The 18323-nt window shown below is 33.5% G+C and overlaps 1 protein-coding gene across 4 annotated transcripts; it reads left to right on the top strand.

The window, feature by feature from the left end:
- The first annotated feature begins 1187 nt into the window (after positions 1-1187).
- On the top strand, positions 1188-17715 carry LOC117982769 (proton channel OtopLc-like). 4 transcript variants are annotated; one of them, XM_069499001.1, is made up of 15 exons: positions 1188-1275; positions 5246-5275; positions 6402-6505; positions 12379-12534; positions 13216-13377; positions 14109-14223; positions 14346-14448; positions 14721-14837; positions 14909-15360; positions 15441-15540; positions 15765-15937; positions 16014-16128; positions 16365-16519; positions 16714-16860; positions 17492-17715. In XM_069499001.1, the coding sequence occupies exons 2-15, from the start codon at positions 5273-5275 to the stop codon at positions 17663-17665; spliced, it is 2076 nt and encodes a 691-aa protein (XP_069355102.1). In that variant the 5' UTR covers positions 1188-1275; positions 5246-5272; the 3' UTR covers positions 17666-17715. The 4 variants fall into 4 exon arrangements, with proteins under 4 accessions (XP_069355102.1, XP_069355103.1, XP_069355101.1 ...); XM_069499002.1 differs by lacking the exon at positions 1188-1275 and adding an exon at positions 4934-5046; XM_034969166.2 differs by lacking the exon at positions 1188-1275 and adding an exon at positions 5661-5900 and having other exon boundaries at positions 5085-5275.
- Positions 17716-18323: the final 608 nt, after the last annotated feature.

Raw genomic sequence — 18323 nt, 5'->3', positions numbered from 1 at the left:
TCAGACGATCATTTGATTGAAAACTAGAAAATTACTTTCCGTGAAAAATCACCAGTGAATAAAAATAATAATTACACGAAATGAAATGATTTAAAAGTACAAACTTAGGAATAATATCCACAAGCCATAATTTCATCTACTTACGTATTCTTAATTTTAATAAAATTTAGATAGATACACGCACCGTGTCTGCTTAATTAGGTACGTTACTTACAATAAAATGCATAGCTATTTTACTAACCGAAATAGTATGCTGGTGACAAGAGATGCTATGTCATAAGTTGCAATGCAATGTGTCTAGCACAATGGCCTCAACCTGAAACGAGTCGTACATTCTATCGTTCATTAAATTGGTGCAGTGCAACCTTTTACTCTGATTGTCAATCATATCGCTTTCTTTACTATATGACCATATGATCCTATAACTGGACTAAAGTAAGATAATACTAATATTTTCTTCAAAAATGTGTATTTGTTATCTTTGTAATCAACTAATCATGAGGTGGGGAGGCTTTTTGAAGTTTGCTATATGGCTCTGTATAGCTCTGTACTCTGTACTGACTGACATATTTGATACAGCTCAAACCACTGGGTCTAAAAGCTTAAGATTTTGCATGTAGGATTTCTCAATATAGAAGACCTCCTGAAGAAAGGCTTTTCAGAAATCCCACTGGAGCAAAGCCATAATGGATCAACGCATAAATTTCCACGTCATCATTAACCGATAGACGTTTACCGCTGGACATAGGTATCTTATAGGGACTTCCACAGTATTGCGCCACGCCGCCTGCACGAAGGATTTTCCAATGCTACACTTTCCGGAGGGAGATCGCCATTCCAGCACCTTGGAACCCCAGCCCCTATCGGTTTTTCAAACTACTTATTTGCCCCACCCATTGCCATTGCAGCTGAAATTTGGAATAGAGATAGCGTATACCCTGAATTAACACATAAGCTACTTTTTATCCCGGAAAATAAAAGAGTTCCCACGGGATTTTTAAAAAACCTATACCGATTTCGCGGGCATTATCTAATGTAATATTTATTTATAGTTACTTTAATCAAGGTGCCAATAAACCATAAAATGTATACAATTTAAAATCGTGCTATAAAATTCGTCATTTAATTAGCATACTAGGTATTGATTACAGCTGGCGACTTCGGTAGATGACTTCAGTACAAAATAAAGCAAAATATGGTGCTCACCTCTGATTTGATGGACGATTTTCTGTGTGTGAATACCTAAATGAATACGGCATAGGATTAATGAAGAACGTAAGTTGCTACTAAGAATTAATTAATACAATTAACATTGTAATTCAGCCCTTTATTATATTTACCCGTTGAAACTTATTTTAGGCATTTGTTTCCTCATTTAATTTCTAAAACTATGTTAAACCCATTTATTTCGCAATAATCGAGGTAATTAATATTCTCAATTTTGAACAGCTAAGTGTAATTTTGCTAACCATAATCGGCCCATATTAATTTTGCTATTACAAAACTTTGCTCGCTTATCTAATATTTTATTATTTAGTGAAAATAATTCCTATTTTTAGCTATGTTTATACTTTTAAATGTTTTAAAATTACATTTAGCAAATCTGAAAAAATTGTTTATTTTTACGAATAATAAGTATGTAGATTGTAGGTGTTTAGTGTTTGTAATTGATAAAAATAGTTTGTTCATTGAATCATTTCTCTATAAAGACAATCTGATAAAAAAACAACGCATTTTTACATCATAGCAAATAAACTCCCTATCAAACGACATAGCTCATTTGGTGTTGAGCTAACAATTTCAATATGTGGTTTGCAGTATTTTGTGTAGTCCACGCGGATGAAGTCGCGGCCACAAGCTATAGTCTCTACATAGTATAAAAAATTACAAAAAAATAAAAACCGACTTCAATACCTAACCACAAACACTAAAAATTAAAAAATAATTTAATTTATTACCGAATAAATTATGTATACAAGAGTTAATATAGTGCCATAATAATACTTTTTGGTGGTAGTGGTAAGATTCCGACGAATTGAGAACCTCCTCCTTTTTTGAAGTCGGTTAGTAAAGTCTCTTCCCGCCGTATGTCCCTCTGTACGGTTTTCATCAAAAGATAGATAGATAGATAGAATGGTTTAAGAGGAAGCTTAATACGTATACTTACTAGTTTATTATTGTTTTGTGTTAATTTGTTAAAATGTGATTTTTCAACTAACAGCTACCATCATTGTTTACCATAGATCGTTAATAAATTAATAATTACATTTTACGATAGGAATAATAAAATACGTTCATGATTTGTTATTTGCGTCTAACATTATAGACGCAAATAACGTGCAAAATACGCAAATTAAGATAGATCACGAGTTGAGGCGCTAACTGGTGCAGAGTGATTGTTTACAATGATCGCACTTGACCAATCGACGACAGCTAATAAGTTTATCTATCAGGTAATAAGTAAATTTCATACCTACATGAAAACTCCAACCACGTTTGTGTGAGTCTCAATGTATATTTAGATAAGACTTGGTCCCGTGGATTTAGATTTTAAAAATCCCATGGGAATTCTTTGACTTTCCGGGAGAAAAGGATAAAAAGAAGCCTGTGTCTGGCCCGGGGACAAAATGTAATTCTGTAACAAATTTCATTAAAATCGGTTAATCCAATGGGCCGTGAAAAACTAGCAGAAATACAGACATTGTAATATATAAATTACTAGATGATGTCTGCGCCTTCAACCGCAAGGATTTCGGTTTATAAAAATCCCGTGAGAACTCTTTGATTTTCCGAGATCAAATGTAGCCTTAAAAAAAGTCCTTCCCCGGGATATTAAGCTAACTCTGTACCAAATTTCATCAAAATCGGTTAAACTGTTGGGTCGTGAAAAGCTAGCAGACAGATAGACAGTAGACACACTTTCGCATGTAGTCACCTTCATATGTTTTGACATATTACAATCATCTACTAAACAAATCTAGCCGTTTTCATGAAAAATAAATATAAATATAGTCATGTTGCATAATATAGCAAACTAAAAAATATTAGGTCATCTACTATTTATTACTATTTATTGTAGGTTTGTACAGTAAGTAAAAGGAAAAATGATTCGTACACTAAGATAAGTTACATGTTCATCTCGTCAATTATAAGATACATTTTGGCTCATTTAGAACGGTTTTTCTTTAAAAATAATCCAGTATTTTTCCGTATGGGGAAGTCCCCAAAAAATAAACCATCAAGATCATTTAAGTTGAAAAGTATCTGAACCATTTACCTATGTGAAAATATATTGTTGTTGACATTAAAACAAAATACAAAATATTATATTACAATATATCATAATTCTAGTATCTATTTATTCATCTACTCATAAAAATGATAATGAATGATGGTAGAGAATAAAAATAGCAAAATCCTTTTAGTTAAAATAAAAGTATTATACTTACTTTCCATCAGGCAAAGAACAAGAAACAAATGTGAATGTCTAGGATTTAAGCCCAGGTGTAAATACATCTCACAAAAACTGCAAAACCATGGAATGCTCCATAAGCAAAAAGCGCATCTTCTTACATAATGGACTAAGAGCCAACGCGTGCCAGACCTTCGTTATCTTATAAAAGCTGAAAGTTTCTCTGCCTATCATCCCCAACACTGGGAGTAACGTTTGTGTGCATGTTTGTTTGGATCATGGTGGCTTTGGGAGATAACAGGTAACAAACATGTAACAAATCTTACGTCACAAACGTGTTACACCATCGCGTCGTACGAGAAATAATATTCTTGGCGACCATTTTGCAATTTTTATTATTTGTATAGCGGCAATGGAAATACACATTATGTGACAACTCTACCTTTATGGTTCACGAGCTACAGCCCGCTGACAGACAGATGGACGGACCGACGGATGGATAGCAAAGGCTTAGTAGTAGGGTCATGTTGGCACCCTCCGGGTACGGATCCCTAAAAATTAAAAAACAAGACTGATCTGCCATATTGATCTTTTTTTCTTCAACAAAAACATGAGGAGATTAATTTCTCAAAATAATAATATATGTTCTGTACTCTATGTATTATATTATTAAGTATTCTTTTTGTTTCCTGTGAAATATTTTGAAATATTATTTACTATTTGTACAACAGATTATTTTGCGGCACCCGTAGTTACTTTTTCACTTCAATATTTGCTAGCGGCTTTTTGTTTGCATAAATCACGGCGAGTTTAGAGTGCAGCGACATCTAAGGCATCAGGTGCGATACACTCACGCAAATATTTTATGAAAATACTGAGAATGTTCTGCTAGGGACGCGCTCCATCGATACTTGTAAAATTATGCAACCAAAACAAAGAGTTATACTTAATATGCTACTAAAAGGCGTCTAGTGTAAGTTGTTGGTATTTTGACAAAAAAAAATTAAAGCAAAGTTGGCAAAGTTACCTTTAGGTAAATATAGACGAACTATACGGTCTACCGCTATCAGTAGTAGGTAGTCGTCTCTCGTAGCCGTAGCCAAAGATATTGACAAGTAAAATATCTTTGGTCGTAGTCTTCGCTATGCTGGTCGTAGATAATATTATTATGTAGAATGGTGGCCGCAAAACTCACTCTCATATTGATATAAATGCACTTATTTGTAAATACTTGTGATAATTAAGAAATACAATTTTTATTTTACCTGTAATAATTTACTAAACAACCGAATTTTTAGGTTATCGTTTTATTATCAGGTATCTTAAATTTTCAACCTAAGTAAGAATTTTAGCTTATTAAAAAACATTAAAGCTAGTATCATCTTGATAGAAATGACATCATATCACTCATTGGACGATCATAAAACTCATGATAAAAATGCAAATTGAAACAATACATTGTAAATGTAATTAAGAAACTCATTTAACTTTCTAGCCATTTAGTATTCAGTCCGCAATTATTAGTTTGAGACATAAAAAGTAATAAGTTTTAAAAATATCGAGTATAGCGTTATTAGACATGACTAGGAGGCTGGAGGGGTGTCGGCGACGCGGCCGCATCCTACAGCCAAACGGTAAACACTTTGCTGTAATCTCGAGATGAGAAAACTTTCAGTTCTCTTAATTCAGAAACTTATTCAACAACCTAACAACCTTAGAGCGGACCGCCCGGCGGACACAAGACAAACAAACTTACTCTTTAATCTTTGTCTTTATTAAAATAAACATTAAATAAAATACTCAATATGAGATCACTTTTTTATCTTTTTACAGAGAATAAAGGAATAAAAGAAGTTTAAAATGGTGAGTATAATAATTTAGAAGGGATATATATAAGTACATTTAAGTACATAAAATTTAAATACATTTTACATTTCCTTTATATACAAAAGTATGATACATGGCATACACTTACCTGCTCTATTAATATTGAATAAAATTATTGTATATATATACTACTTACCTATTATTATTATATGTCTCACAGAATAATGTTAGAAATTAGAATAGCTTAAAAATATCAACTCTATGAAATGTTTTGTTCAATTTATTGACAGACTGAAGTGGGGCTTCAGTAACAAAAAGTAGGCGATAATACAACCAAATGGATATTATAGGATTAGTTATCTATCATAATCTGCATATCTGAGCCATGATAATGATCTCAATGAAACATCTCCGCCAACAGAATCACATTTTGCCGCTCAGAAGTAACTGAGCATCATAGGAGACGTATGTCTTTAGCAGTCATATTCATGTACCTATAGTTCAAATGGAATAAAATGAAAAAATAAAAACATTCGCCAAAAGCAATTTGGATGTGCCGTGTCAATTCAATTACTAACGCCGAGCGCTTCAGTACCTCGTTGAAGATTAGGGCAATGAAAAAGTATTGCAGGAAAAAATCTAGCAAACATTTAATAGACAGGTAGGTGCCCTAAGCTTTTGATTATTTCTCAGATATATGCAAAGTTTATTAAGACTTGTATTTTGCCTAGGCATGCAAACCTTTTAGGCAACCCTTTTTGTTCAACTCCCATAATACCATGTCTATTATTATGGACAAAATAAAGCAGCGGATCAGCCTGACTGTCCAGCGCGGAAATGAAGCTAGTATTCTTGGCACCATTTCACGCGGGAATTATTTGTATAGTAATTAGATAAGGCTAACTTAAGGTTTTATTGTAATATTTTCTACTAGAAAAAGAAACATATATATTTAAAATAATCTATATTTTACCTAATGAGTAATGCTCTAACCCAATATCACCCTCGAATCGAATGAAAAAACTAGTGCGCGTTTAAACTTTTCCCTTTATTTAGTAAGTATTTCAAATTAACGTTATACAATATGTGGTACTTCAGGATAATTTAGATTGATCTGAATGTTTTGTTAGCAAGGCCAAGTGATGATGTTGTCATTTCATAGATGAATTCAGCCAAGAGGATTCCACTGTGCGAAGCGACTGAGACGCGTCCGGGCGTCACTGTAACTGATATGGACACCGTCCAAGAGGAAAATGATAATGACAGGTATGTTTAAAAAATCAAAAAACTAATTAGGGTAATGGCGTGATAGATGCCCAATTTTTGAAAAAAGTTCTAATTTCAAAAATAATAATATAATTTGAATGATACCTGTTAGTATAGCTAGTTTTATCTTTCATGTAACGTCACGACTAGTTTTTGTTGACCTAACAATTACTGGTTTTGCAAAAATTGAAGTTTTGCAGACTCATTTTTATGGGGATAGATGCCTTTTGAAGGCATAGATGCCCCGCCATGAAAATGCCAAGTATAGATGCCCTATGGTAAAAAATAAGTAAAATATGTAATTATTAAAATGTTTTATTTATAATCTTTGAACATAATTCTAAAGTGAGTCTCACAACCATATTAAAATTAAAAAAAAACCGGCCAAGTGCGAGTCAGGCTCGCGCAATGAGGGTTCCGTACTACAGTCGTATTTTTTCGACATTTTGCACGATAAATCAAAAACTATGATGCATAAAAATAAATAAAAATCTGTTTTAGAATGTACAAGTGAAGACCTTTCATATGATACCCCACTTGATATTGTCACTTAGTTCGAAAGTTGAAAATACTAATTATTAGTTCATGATCACAATTTAATTTATTTTGTGTGATCTAACCCTAAATTCAGATTTTTCCCCAAATGTCAGCTATAAGATCTACCTACCTGCCAAATTTCATGATTCTAGGTCAACGGAAAGTACCCTGTAGGTTTTTTGACAGACAGACGGACAGACAGACAGACAGACAGACAACAAAGTGATCCTATAAGGGTTCTGTTTTTTCTTTTTAGGTACGGAACCCTAAAAAAACCCTTTCCAACAAAAAATAACTCAACATTTAACTTTTAACGTTCCCTATGTAATTTCATTGATTCCCATGTTGTTTTGGTCTATTTCTGAGAACTATATTTCAAAATATATAGTAGTTCCATAACAACATTAAAATAGTTAAAATACGCTGACATATTATATGTAAAAGGGTATGGGGGATAGATGCCCCTAAGGAACTCCTAAGGGCATCTATCCCGCAAAAAATCGAGGCGTCTATCCTTTTTGATAAGGATAGATGCCCTTTCATTTTTAACTAAATTAAGTACAAAACAGAGATTAACACCTAGTTGTGTAGATACTTTATGAACCAATGTATTGACATAAAAAAACAGAACGGAACTTATTGGTACCTACTTATAAAGTTATGCAACAATAAATACTTACGTTTGAGTTTATCAAGCATTTTTCGCGCTCGCGGAGATGATCACACGCACAAGCCAAACACATCTGTTCTGCAAGACGACCTGCGGGGACTTAGGTGTGTGGTGCCTAAACTACTTATTTAAACTATTAATTCTTTGTTGCGATTTTGGGAAGTTTGGTTTTTTGAAAGTGTGGCATCTATCAGTAGTATATATACATATAATCAATTTTAAAGGAAAACTATCATGGCTAAGTAGGGTTCACAAGTTAAGGAGTCATATCTGTATTTCGAGGTTAATTGTGACTACGGAACCCTACACTGCGCGTGGCCCGCCACACACTTGGCCGTTTTTAGTAATAGAACCTACATATTGTTACTCGCCCTCCATCTGTAAATAAAACTATCTTGTTTTATTTTACATTTAGTCCAAAAAATACTGATTTCAATATTATTTTTATTATTTCAGCATTATTTTATTCATATTTCCAGCCGCAAAGTTAAGATAATATTATGCTAACGATTTAATTAAAGTTTCTTTTAAAATGCCTTTACGTTCTTTCTTTGTCTTGGTTAGATCATATCGCTTATCTTATGAGATCAGTTGCACGCATACTTCTTTGTTTATTAAAGAAATCTCTTGCTTTAAGTCTTTCTACCATTTGCTGATGGTAGCTACGCTAGGTAGAATATTAATTAAAAGCGTTTTTATCTATTTTATCACTATTGTACGCGACAGGTCGAGATGGCAATCGGGGTATGAGGCGGGAGAAACCCCGCACACCTGCACGTCAATCGCGCTCGCCCGCACCGGGTTAGAGCGGGGGCTGTGCGGGTGTGCAGGGCGTTCCCACCCCGTTTGCCATCTCGAACTTTCGCATACTGTAGGTAGTTACTTGTCCATGTAGGTAATATTAAAATTGTGTGATGCAAACTTTGGTAAACAATAGATCTCGACTCTAGTATCATAAGGTCGGATGTGTACTTCCGACCAAACTCACTTTTTTACATAAATGTAATGAGCATTTCGGGCTCTTTCTGCCAAGCTGACACCAGTATTTCTATCTCTTTTCGTTGCAAAGATAAATACATGCATAATGTCGTATCTGAACACATTCTAAAAATTTGGAGAACCATAATTATATTTTTTGACTTGCGTATGTATGCACCAAAGCAATGGAGAAAAATGATAGATGTATTTTGAGTTCGACCATTATGCTACGAAATTAGTTTATTTGTAATACTAGCTGGTACTCCAGTTACGCACTTCTGCTTCTAAAATATGTAATAATTTTGTTAGGTAAAATCACAACAGATGTTATGCTTCGAATTTTTTGTATTAATATTTGGACTGTGAATCATTTAAGACTTTTTGCCTTGTAATATAAATAATTTTGCAATAAAATTCATGGAAGTAAGTTGAAATAAAGCTTTTTGTTTGTGACTACATTAAAGTTGATGTGATTAATAGGTAGGAGATCCATCCTATTTCACCAAAATTTTGGACTAAACTGCGGGAAAAAAGTAAGGAGCCCGAATAAAGCTGAAGACATTATGAAAATGTAGACTAGAAAATCTTTTAGGACCACAAAAATCACACCATGGAAATCTAAAACTATATTATAATAATACCCCACTAAGCAAAAAACCGTGCATTTATGGTGTTTTTTATGAATCATAGTTCAAATCATCAGTTCAAAAATTTATTGCCCTAGTTTTTAAGGTAGCCTTAAAAAATTAGAGTACCTAATCAATTTTTTTCTTCTTTACCCGTCTTATAATCGACCGAATTTCATATTAATCGAGAGCAGAAATTATAAGTCACCTACAATATGTGATGATAGTGATTCTAACAAAACATACCTAATTATAGGAAGCTTTAGATTATGTTAATTTAAATATAAATGTAGTATAAATTAATTTATTAATTAAACAACTAATAAAAGTGAAAGTAAAAAAATAAAAAAACTTAACTAAAACACGAAAGAAACAGTTTAAAAAAGTATCTGTTAAAAAGAACAGTCGAAACAGAAGCAATGGAATTTTCAAGAAAGCAGAAAGTATTTTTTTTATTAAAAAAGTGGCAATGCCGGATTTGACTAACAGTAAATCCTTATACCTGCGTAGTTTCTGCACCTTAAAAACGATTCATGATGCTACCAGCAGTGTTGCTACTTTAATGTGGTCTGAAAACATCAGCTGCAGCGGAAGGAATAAAACAGTATCTAGTCTTATTTCATTAATCTACTAGAGAAGAAACAAAGTATTCTCGAAATTGTTGAAGAATCGACTTTGTGGTCTGAAAATTGTGTCGGTCATTATCGGAGCATGATAATCGTTATGGCTTACTTATGATTATTATAAGGATTGCCACACTAAAAAGTGATAAATCACAAGCTTTATGCTAAAATGCAACATGTACCTACGTGGAGTAAGATATAATCCATGCACAAATAGAAAAAAAGGGAACAGCTGAAAACAATGCAGATTACTAAACTAAGAGATTGGTCACAGTTTACATGAACATGCGAAGGAAAAAAACTTTTTGATAAGTTTGATTTGGCACTACAACATATTTTTAAAGACCACATCCCTTTACAAAGGTGATAGACCATTTGTTATATCAAAAAAAAAATAAGAACGGCGGGGATTTTCAGATTTCGGAATATATTACCTGGCTACAACTAACGCAATAATGCTGGGTGTTAATTTTTTATTAAAACTACTTACTTTAAAGACTTTTTTGTATTTCATTAGTATGTTATAGGTACATATAAACTTAAAAATTCTTCCCCGCTTTCGCCCAATATACGACATAATGAGAAACCATTATCCACTGTAAAATATAACCAACTTTTGCAGTAGGTACCTGCTGACCCCCATTCTTACTTTACGTACCTAATCATTATAAGGAAAATCAGGCTATGTTGGCATGTTTTAGATTTCTATATTGATGTAACCGTCATGTATGCAATTCCACAAAAAATGTTTGGCCCACTGTAGGTTTCTAATTACTTTGTAAATTTTTTTTTCAATTTTTGGCCGTTGTTTTTAATTAATGGGCTTTATTTGTGAATTTGTAAATGTTATTTTCATTCATTCAGAAGACACAAGGTTTACACGGATGCAATGGTCAGACTATCGGGCGAATGCAATTATTATGTTTCAGATCTAACTAATCAGTTTCAGAAAAATCAGATAGGTACATTGTTGCTATCTCACAAAACTCCTAAATGTTTTTTGTGAGATAGCTACTGTGATCTTTTGTCCGAATATTACTTATGTATAATCAGTTAAGACGTATTATGAAATATTAAGTAATAGATCCGACTTTTATTTCAAATTTGTAATAGTAAAAATTGCAGCCATAAAGTCGGTTTACAACTTATGCACACAATTTTTTAGCACAGTTACGAATATTACCAGCATAAAGTCGCATATCGTCCATTTTGAAGAAATTGTGAGTTTATATTTTATTTATTAATGATAAAGTATTTCTAGTAATGGTTAATGATAGGTACAGTTAAGTGTTAAATATTACAAAAACAACTGAAATTGTATCTCTAGTAGTTTAGAAATTATGACCCGATTTCCCTAGCATTTTTGTTTTGGCTCTCCTGAAAAGTAGCAAAAATCCACATCCGACCTTATGATACTAGAGTCGAGAGATAAATTCTATACAAATCTGGTAAACAAAGACTTCATGCATGAATGTGTTATATTTTTGAAATTCAAAAGATAGATATTTATGGAAGCTTACGGGATCATAGACGCCGTAGATATAGGAGCATAATATTTGGAGATTTGGCGCTTAGTCTTGGAGTCGAAATAGCTCAATAAAGAAAGACTGGATTCCTATTTTTAAAACTTTAAATAAAAATATTGAGTAGGTACTCTAAATAAAAGGAATCTATTAATTTGAATCTTTTGCTTAGTAACTTGTAATCAGAAGTGAGAAATAATAATTTGATATACTGTATATTTGTATTTAATGCGCTTAATCCTAATACTTGGAAAATGCTGCAAAAATAATTCGCCTAGTAAATAAGAAGTATTTATTTAAATATTTTATGAAATAAAATATAAACCATGATGTTGCAATGGTTTTATATATTAAATTCTGATTTCTGAAAGTCCAATTCAGGACGCGCTTTCGATCAGTCTGTATGAGATCGGAAAGTATGAAATGCGTACACAAAGAGGGATTTCGGTGAAGAACCAGTACATGAGCTGTGAAAATATTTATGACCTTTGATAGACCGCTTTGTGTCGCATAACACTGTTCAAGCTCGTCTGCTCTCAAACGAACTCAAAACTAAGCTCTAAACTTGTAATCCGGTCTCTACCATAATATGTGTCGTTCTATATTTTTACACACAGAGCTATTTGGGCTTTATACCTAAGCCATCACACTTTTTTACAAGGGAATTTTAATATTAATTTTTCAAAAAGGGCTTAGGTGAGGTTCAGACTAATAGTAAACTTTTAAAATCAGAATAGTTAAGGTGCCAAAATTAAAATTTGGTTATTCTGAGTAAAACATATCACTACGTTAATGTTACTGAATATGTAAACATGTAAAAATATTAGGTTTCCTAACCAGGTAGGTAATTAGACGAAAATTGAATTGAATTTGAAGAAGAAAAAGATGATTTTAATTTCTGTTTTTTCACCATCAGTGATGAGTCGTCGTACTCCGACCTGGGGCATCTAAGGGAGCGCACCCAGGCAATGTTAAGCCCAGTTCAGGAACCGCTTATTCAGAATTCCTTGCCGAACAGTCGACGTGTCTCCCATGACATAGATTCCAAACTCGCAGCTAACCTTAACACAAGGTACGTATTTATCTAAATACTTAGTATAGTAAACAAAATGAAATCCACACACTTTATATTTTTATAAGGAATTGGCGAACAAAATGGAGTAATAACATTTTTTCTCTTTAATCCTAACGTTTTTGGCCCATTGAATAAAAATCATTTATTCTAGTTTTAATTTTATTTTAAATGAAAATATTATAATACAACTTAAAGCTAGCCTTATCTGATTACTTTACAAATCATGCTCACGTGGAATGGTGCCAAGAATACTGGCTGCATTTCCACGCTGGCCAGCCAGCCTCCGTTGCGCAAAAAATGAGCCACCAGAGCCTTCTGTCACCAGATTAGGCTATTAATCGCGGTCTCTTAAAAAAAATTTGCATTAAGACTCCATGGCCCCAGGGTCTCTACGGCAAACGGAACAAAAATGTGACTCTCGATAAGAGAGACAACTAAAAAACTATCCCAACTATACACTCGTTTCTCGTAGCTGCCAATTCGTTTCTGAAAACAAATTGGCAGCAACGAGACTGGTTTATAGCGCAACTCGTTTCTCGCTAATCGTCGGCAGTCGGACAAGTTACCTAATTAAAGACTGTCAATATTTTTGAAAACGTTTTTACATAGTGGCCTTACATTACTACCATATTCCTGTAGGTACCTATATGTAAATTTTTGATATTCTATTCTGCAAAGGCGACCGTCGGCGATAATAGCAGCGTTTCGACGTCCGTCACAAGCTCTTGCACTATGCGCTGCTACACAAAGACGTTTCTTGTCAGAGCTGTCGCCCAATTCGCGAACCTCTATGGCTTCAACCCATGAGCACCCTGCGTCTGCCGCGGAAATCATGGGCCAGTAAGAACAAAATATTACAGTATACAGCGTGTAAAGAAAGTTCTTTAAAATACTGAAGGGTGTGTGGTAAACTCAAGAACTGTATGGGGCTTCGGTTCCAACACCTATGCTCAAAAATTGTATAGAGTGTATCTGTAGTCATACGCCTATAAAATCCATACTTCCCTTACGCACTGTATAAAAGTTATCAGTAAAATTTTTATGTCCAGTTTCATTTCGTTTCTAACATCATGTATCATTCATTTACCTACTAGTCCTAATATAAATTGGCTTAGAAATGTAACCTTAACCATATAAAAACATATTGCTTTAGATTACCTACCCATATTTTCAAATAGAATTAGATGCTAAAAGGCTCATCACGACTATAACCGATGTACTAGACGAGAGACCTATTTCAAACTAAATAGCTCCGATGGCGCTATGCCTGCATTATATCTCTGACAATACTTGACACCTACAATGCGTCCACACAATTCAAAAGCATACACTTCAGTTGTTAACAGAGAGACTGCTTGACAATGCTTTTGTTAGCATTCGCTATAAATGCTCCTCACAAATTGTAATTAAAATATGAATATGTTTTCAATATACTGCACGTCATATATCTCCATTCTCTCTCAAAAAGGTCGTTTTATTTCTTTACTTTCACGTCGTTTTTCACAATAATTGTGGTAACATAAATGTTTCGCCATAACTACATAACGTTTTAATGGTTTGGTTATTTTTAGCGAAGCCTTGAGCAAAGCATTATCTGCTCTATACGCTAAACTTTTAGTAGTGCTTGGATTGGCATTTCCAGTAACTGAAGTTATAGCAAACGGTGTACCAGATGCTTATTATCAGGTAAAACCACCATCAAAATCAAAGACATGCTTTACACATTTTTGTAGAAATAGAAAGTAGAAATAAATATTACTTAAGTATAACATTAGAATATAGCATAATTATTATTGCATCTTTTACAGGGATTTTACATGTATCTTTACTTAGTATCACTCATATTTGTAATATTTCAATATGCGAACTTAATGCGAGAAAAGGCATTCAACACACTAATTAATACCAGAGGTAAGGATACGTCGTCTAAGCAATTAAGTTTACTTTAAGTTAAGTAAAATAACAAAAATCTCTAGCCTTAGTAATTAGTCGCATTTGCGTAACAAAATGCGACATTAAAATCACATCTTGTTTGCATAATTACCACTGCAAAGAATACCTTCTTAACTTTGTATTCCACTAACGTTTTTAGTCATTCATGTAATGGATGTTTGTTAATTGTATATGACTATTTTTATGACTGTCAAAATATGTACCTTAACGAAATAATTGTTCATTTTTAGGTGTAGTAGACAAAGAAGATAAGAACTGTACCGGCAAAGCTACACCTACTGAAAGGTTGAAAGGAAAGGAAACAATATCTCGTTATGGAAGTTTTTATTTAAGGCTCGGGGCTATAGGTATATATGACGTGACATCTGCTCAATTTGTTATTTGTTAACTATGAGTTTTATAACTAAATTTTTGGCAGCGTTTGGTATCGGATCGATGGTATATAGTGGATTGGAGTTCGGCGAATATTTTGAAATGTCTGATCGGTGTCGTTCGGTGTTGGCTGCGCTAACTCCGGCATTACGCATGGCGTTAACACTCGCTCAAATGCAGTTCATATTTCTAACAAACAAAGACATCGAAGTCGGGAGCTACAAAATGATACAAAGATTTGGATTTATGCATATGATCGCAACGAATCTATGCGAGTGGCTGTACGTTCTCGTTGAAGAAACAAAACATGAAATAAATCATCTCGAACATTCAATGTTTGCAAAGTCTAATAGTAGTCACAACAGTACAGAGGAGATGCCTTGCCGGCGATCAAATATTATGGGCACACTTGTACAAAATGCATCTCCATTTCTATTTCCGTGTACTATTGAATACTCACTTATCTGTGCTGTTATTTTGTACGAAATGTGGAAAGAGGTAAAATTTCGATATAGGCAATTTATTCAATTAATATTAATTAACTTGGGGCATCGTAACTAAATTGGTGTCACTTTCAGGTTAAATGCACACCTGAAGATTTTGAAAAGAAACTTATCCATTCTAAAAACAAATCTCGTAATAATTCAGTAACTCCTGAAAAAATTTTACAACAATTTGGTATGTAGTTTTATTAATCATAATTCAAAATTAAATGTTCGGGTATAATAACCTTTGTTGGTGGTGATAATAATGCATTAAATTGCAATAAGGTGTAATTCCTTCTCATCCTGTGAGGAGACCCATTCATAGTAGTGAGCCGACGATAGAATGATCATGATGAAGTGGTAATTAAAAAAAATTGAACTCTTACGATAGGTGTAATTTCAATCTTTTTTTTTCAGCTGGCATGCTGGGTGTAACTTCACCTCACGGCAGTCGCACAGCACTACACCATTTCTCAGTGGATTGTTCACACGCGCATAGAGGCCTTTTCGCAGGAATACTCCTTATTGTTCTAACAATCATATCATTAATCATGTTCTTCGTACTTGCAAGCATCCCAAACACGGTCAATGTAAGGTGAAGTTTGAAGATAATCATAATTTAACGAATCACTATAAGAGTTATATTTTTATCCATTTCTTTTTCAGGACGCAATATTCCAAGTGAACATATGCGAGTTAATATTGTACACGTTAAGTATATTAGCGTCTGCAACTGCTTTGAAACAAATGAGAGTACTTCCATACAAAAGAAAAACACAAGGTTGGTTTTAATAACCGAGTTAAAAACTGCAACTTGCTCTTTAACCAAAACAAATCTAATCAGCCATTCTGAAATGATATCTATAGAACGTTAAAAATGTATTCAAACCAGTCCAGGAGTTTCTTACCCAAAATGCTTAATATTTTCGTGAGTGGAAAATATTTATTGCTTTTGCAGTCATAAATAGTCCTGTGGAGATATAGGATTTTTTAAAGATTTTATTTTATTTGTTCTAGCTGTTTTAGTATTAGATACGTCTTTACTAATTCTTGCGCAATCTGGAATGTTCGTGTACTGTATGTTCAGCCTTATTGGGTGTCACCACACGATCAATAACAGCAATGGGGCTGGTCTAACGGGTTTCTTCTCTGAATTTTTATCTTTGAATCAGGTAATTCTCACCTACTTACATATTTTTTTTAAATTGAAAACTATTTATAGAATTCACACTATAGTATGACCTAATAAATTAAGAATTTATCTAAAATATACCTATCTAGAAATTAATCATTGTATCAGGATATTTTCATGGGTCTTTTAATAAGAAATTAATAATGGTGATATAACCATACAATAATTTTTCAGACAATTTTGCAGTCACTGTTCATAATAGACGCATGGTGGCGCAGAAGTGGCACCTCAGAGCAAAGAAGAAAGAAACCAGGGAGACAGTTGGTCACGTTTCTTCTTGTAGCAAACATGGCTATGTGGGCAATCAATACGCTCGAAAAGGTATGGTTTAGTGAAATTCGAAACGAAAAGTAAGCGTTTGAGGCACAGACACATGCAACCGATGATAGACCTCGCCTGATAAGAAAATATTTATTCCGCACTTGGTCAATATACCAATACAGGTATCTAAGTGCGGACCGTACTAAAATACCTATATTGATTTCAAAGTAAGTACCTAAGGTTGGTGGAGGAAATCGGAAACTGGATGGCCCAGATCTTAGCAGTGCGAATTAGAAACAATTTTCGAAAAAGTAACTTTAATTTAAAAAAAAAAAAACCGACTTCCAAAACCACACCAAAGTAAAAAATAACTTTTGTTTCTAGTTTCTACACGTGCAGGTATGTATGTATGTTGAAGTCGGGTGAGCTACACGCTTTGATTCTAGTTTCTTTTATGCTTTATTTTAAGCTTTTACTTTTTTTGCAAATCGGTACTGTAAATGTACATACATTAAAAAAAGGCGAAAAAAAACGGGCTGAATTGAGAACCACCTCCTTTTTGAAACTCGGTAAAAAATACTAGTTTCTTTAGAAGACCTACATTTTTCCTACAGGATCCTACACTCTCGCTCGCTCATCTTAAATGATTCTTTTATTTTGCCTTGTCTTAATCTTAACTCCATTTAAACAGAATCGTGCAGAATTCCGACCAGCCCACCTCGCTTTCTACGGGCCCTGGGCGTGGACAATCATCACTCACGTCTCCATGCCACTTGCTATCTTCTATCGATTCCACTCTACAATCTGCCTCTTCGAAATCTGGAAAAACAGCTTCAAAAATAAACCGATATATTTAAATATATGACAAAAATGTTTAAAATATGAAAATAAATGAATAAACGATCTACATTCTTGTGTACCTGCTGATTTATTGAAATTATTTAGAGCCTTGTTTTAAAATATTTTTTCTAGATATAGAGGTATCTCAGTAAATTTGAGAAAATATATTATGAAGGATTAAGGTATTATTAGATCGAAATGACAAATAGGTATTGTGAGTAGATATTACTTGTTCCTAAAAGACGGCGTTCACTCAATAGTTACTAAGTAATATGGCTGATTTGAATGATTGTAGCAGATCAAAAATCAGATAACAATAATATATTCATTATATTAATGGTAAATTTTATATTTCCTACAGACTTATATTCTGTCAAGAAAATAAAATAAACTAAAGTATTAAATTGTTTGGTCAAATTTCCGCCGAACGTGATGAAGCATTTAACGCATCGAATGCTTACCCTTTGTCACGACCAACACTCGCAACAATACTCGCTAATTGTTTGCATTTACTCCACGACTATATAATTGCTCCAATATATTAACCCTGAAAAGGGAAAACCAATGCTGTATTTCTGCTACGAATTTCAAGTATGCGTAGGTAGGTACCTACATCCAATTTTCCATCTTATTACTAGTCGACTAGACAAACAAAATCTGTTACTCGACATCAAGATCAAACA

Source organism: Maniola hyperantus, chromosome 6 (genome assembly GCF_902806685.2).
Source record: "Maniola hyperantus chromosome 6, iAphHyp1.2, whole genome shotgun sequence".
Taxonomy (NCBI): domain Eukaryota; kingdom Metazoa; phylum Arthropoda; class Insecta; order Lepidoptera; family Nymphalidae; genus Maniola; species Maniola hyperantus.
The sequence above is the reverse complement of the archived record's forward strand: the minus strand, read 5'-3'. Positions and strand labels throughout refer to the sequence as shown.

What these genes read in the sequence shown, in the direction of transcription:
- LOC117982769 (XM_069499001.1), top strand. An exon ending in CACACTAATTAATACCAGAG is followed by an intron (nt 14,449 to 14,720) that starts GTAAGGATACGT and finishes GTTCATTTTTAG; the next exon opens with GTGTAGTAGACAAAGAAGAT. An exon ending in CAATCAATACGCTCGAAAAG is followed by an intron (nt 16,861 to 17,491) that starts GTATGGTTTAGT and finishes CCATTTAAACAG; the next exon opens with AATCGTGCAGAATTCCGACC.